The sequence below is a fragment of the Otolemur garnettii genome, unplaced genomic scaffold (assembly GCF_000181295.1).
Source record: "Otolemur garnettii isolate 467f Iridium unplaced genomic scaffold, OtoGar3 scaffold00013, whole genome shotgun sequence".
NCBI lineage: Eukaryota > Metazoa > Chordata > Mammalia > Primates > Galagidae > Otolemur > Otolemur garnettii.
This window is the reverse complement of record NW_003852408.1, coordinates 2,300,926-2,303,765: the sequence shown is the minus strand read 5'-3', so window position 1 is coordinate 2,303,765 and position 2,840 is coordinate 2,300,926. Positions and strand designations below refer to the sequence as shown.

The following is a 2,840-nucleotide window of genomic DNA, read 5'->3' as shown; positions in this document are numbered from 1 at the left end:
AAAAAAAAAAAAAATGCTTCTCCTCAGTTTGTCGTTTGCCTCTTAATCTGGCTTATTGTTCACATACTACAAATGGAAATGTTCTTTTTTTTATGACATCAAATATCTGTCTTCTTTCCCTTGCTCTCTAAAGTCCAGTCCTTTACAGAGATGTAATAAGTTATTGTAGTTAACTATTTTCTTCCTTTCTCTCTGGTTTGATATTTTAAAATTTTAAAATTTAAAAATTCATATTTCTGGCCAGGTACAGTGGCCTCTAGCACTCTGGCAGGCTGAGGCAGGCAGATTGCTTGAGCTCAAGAATTAGAGACCAGCCCCAGCAAGAGCAAGACCCTGTCTAAAAATAGCCAGGTGTGTGGCAGGCACCTGTAGTCCCAGCTACTTGGGAGGCTGAGGCAAGAAAATAGCTTAAGCCCAAGAGTTTGAGGTTTCTGTGAGCTGTGACACCACAGTCCTCTACCAAGGGTGACAAAAAGACAAAAAGAGACTCTGTCTCAAAAAAAAATCATGACTGTCAAGTAAGACCCAAAAAAAAAAACCAAATTCAGACTTGTAACTGGTATAATACATAAATCTAAAAGGATTTTCCCCCTGAAATTTCTGTTTGCCTGAATAATCTGTGACATGATCCTTCCTCATTTATTTACAAGGCCTCTTATCTCTATAGATTAATTATTAAGTTTGATTTCTAGGTCAGCTCTCAAGTAGATGACTTCTCCATCCCAATTTCCTCTTTCTTTTCACCAGATCATGACCAACACGGGGAAGGTGAGGCGGAAGGGGCTGGTCAGTGTGCAGTGGAGTGTGGACGAGCCCCTGCGCCGGCCCGTCACCCCCGGGGGCCACAGGAACGGGTACCCACCGTAAGTGGAGGCTAAAAGAGGAGGGAATTTATTTTCTTAATCTTCATGTTGATTAACTGCAGTGTAAAATGTATGTATTTTAAAAGTTCAGAATAAAATGTTCATATTGGAAAGTGTTTTTCTCTTTATTTACCTTTTTGGGATTTTTGGAAAGAAGGAAAGTTTAGTCCTCCTGCCTTCCCTCTAGACTTCTTGTAGAAAGGTAAGTGGTTGAATTATAGCATCTCCGGGGTAACTTTAGAAGATAAGTATTGACCATTGTAATCTCAAAGGAAAGGCCCTGAAACGAGCAGTGGCTTCCCAGAAAGGTCTGTGTCATGTCTGCTCTGTACTCTCTCACCATGGTACCACACCATCTGTTGAGACTGGAATGTCACAGTTAAGCCTTCAAGTCAGTCTACATTAGATGATTTTTTTTTTTTTTTGAGACAGCCTTACTATGTCATCCTCGGTAGAGTGCTGTGGCATCAGCTCACAGCAACCTTAAACTCTTGGGTTTAAGTGATTCTCTTGCCTCAGCCTCCCAAGTAGCTGGGACTACAGGTGCTCACCACAATGCCTGCCTACTTTTTTGTTGCAGTTGTCATTGTTGTTTAGCTGCCCCAGGCTGGGTTCGAACCCACCAGCCTCAGTACATATGGCCAACACCGTAACCACTATACCATGGGCGCCAAGCCTAGATGATTTTTTTAAAGCAGCCATATGTAGTTTTAGCTGCCAAGCCTTATTCATTCTCCATAACCTTGCTCCTATTCCTGTTGCAGGAAAATGGTGAATTAAAACTGACAGACACATGGGCTGCGCCTGTGGCTCAGTGAGTAGGGCATCGGCCCCATAGACCCAGGGTGGTAAGTTCAAACCCGGCCCTGGCCAAACTACAACAAAAAAATTAGCTAGGCATTGTGGCAGATGCCTATAGTCCCAGCTACTCAGGAGGCTGAGGCAAGAGGTTGCTGTGAGCTGTGTGATGCCAGGGCACTCTACCAAGGGCAATAAAGTGAGACTCTGTCTCTACAGAAGAAAAAAAAAAACTAACAGACACTTAATACCAGAAATACAGAAGAAGAAGCCTTTAATTGCTGGAGAGAACTCAGATGCCTCAAGGCATAAAATGCTAAGTTCTGGTGAACAATTTTTTCCAAACTCTTTTATACTTTTTTTTCTTCACTTCAGTTATCAGCTACATAGTTATGATTATAGATGTTAGATCAAAGGAAAGTTTTTAATTAGTAGGAAAAAAATCACAAAGGAAATCCAGGCCCTATGGCTCATGCCTGTAATCCTAGCATTTAGGAGGCCAAGGCAAGTGGATTGCCTGAGCTCACAAGTTCAAAACCAGCCTGAGCAAAAGTGAGACCTCCTCTCTAAAAAATAGCCAGGTGTTGTGGCTGGCACCTGTAGTCCAAGCTACATGGACTTGTAGTCCAAAGTCCTTGGGAGGCTGAGGCAAGAGAATCACTTAAGCCTAAGAGTTTGAGGTTGCTATGAGCTCTTGATGCCATGGTACTCTACCCAGAGTGACCAAGTGAGACTGTGTCCCAAAAAAAAAAAAAGAAAGAAGATCGGCAGGGCCTGTGGCTCAAAGGAGTAGGGCGTCAGCCCCACATGCTGGAGGTGGCAGGTTCAAACCTAGCCCTAGCCAAAAGCTGAAAAAAAAAAAAAAAAAAAGATCACAAACAGTACAAAGAGTTAATGATTATATTTCTCAAGAAACTGGGTAGTGACTCACACCTGTAATCCTAGCACTCTAAGAGACCGAGCTGGGTGGATTGCTTGGGCTCACAAATTCGAGACCAGCCTGAGCAAAAGCAAGACCCCATCTCACTGAAAAAAGAAAAACTGAAGCAAGAGGATCCCTTGAGCCCAAGAGTTGGAGGTTATTGTGAGCTATGACACCTATGTGTCATAGGTGACCTATGACATTCTACCCAGGTACCCAGGGCCACAGCTTGAGACTCTGTCTCAAAAAAAAAAAAA

The 2,840-nt window shown here is 42.9% G+C and overlaps 1 protein-coding gene across 1 annotated transcript in view; it reads left to right on the top strand.

Moving 5' to 3' along the window:
• The window catches only part of ARMC9 (armadillo repeat containing 9), a 190,653-nt gene that overhangs the window by 159,047 nt on the left and 28,766 nt on the right, over window positions 1-2,840 (top strand). Inside the window, exon 18 of the mRNA XM_023510364.1 lies at window positions 748-863. Within this exon, the coding sequence (XP_023366132.1) occupies window positions 748-863 (116 nt within the window). The remainder of the gene's footprint in view (window positions 1-747; window positions 864-2,840) is intronic.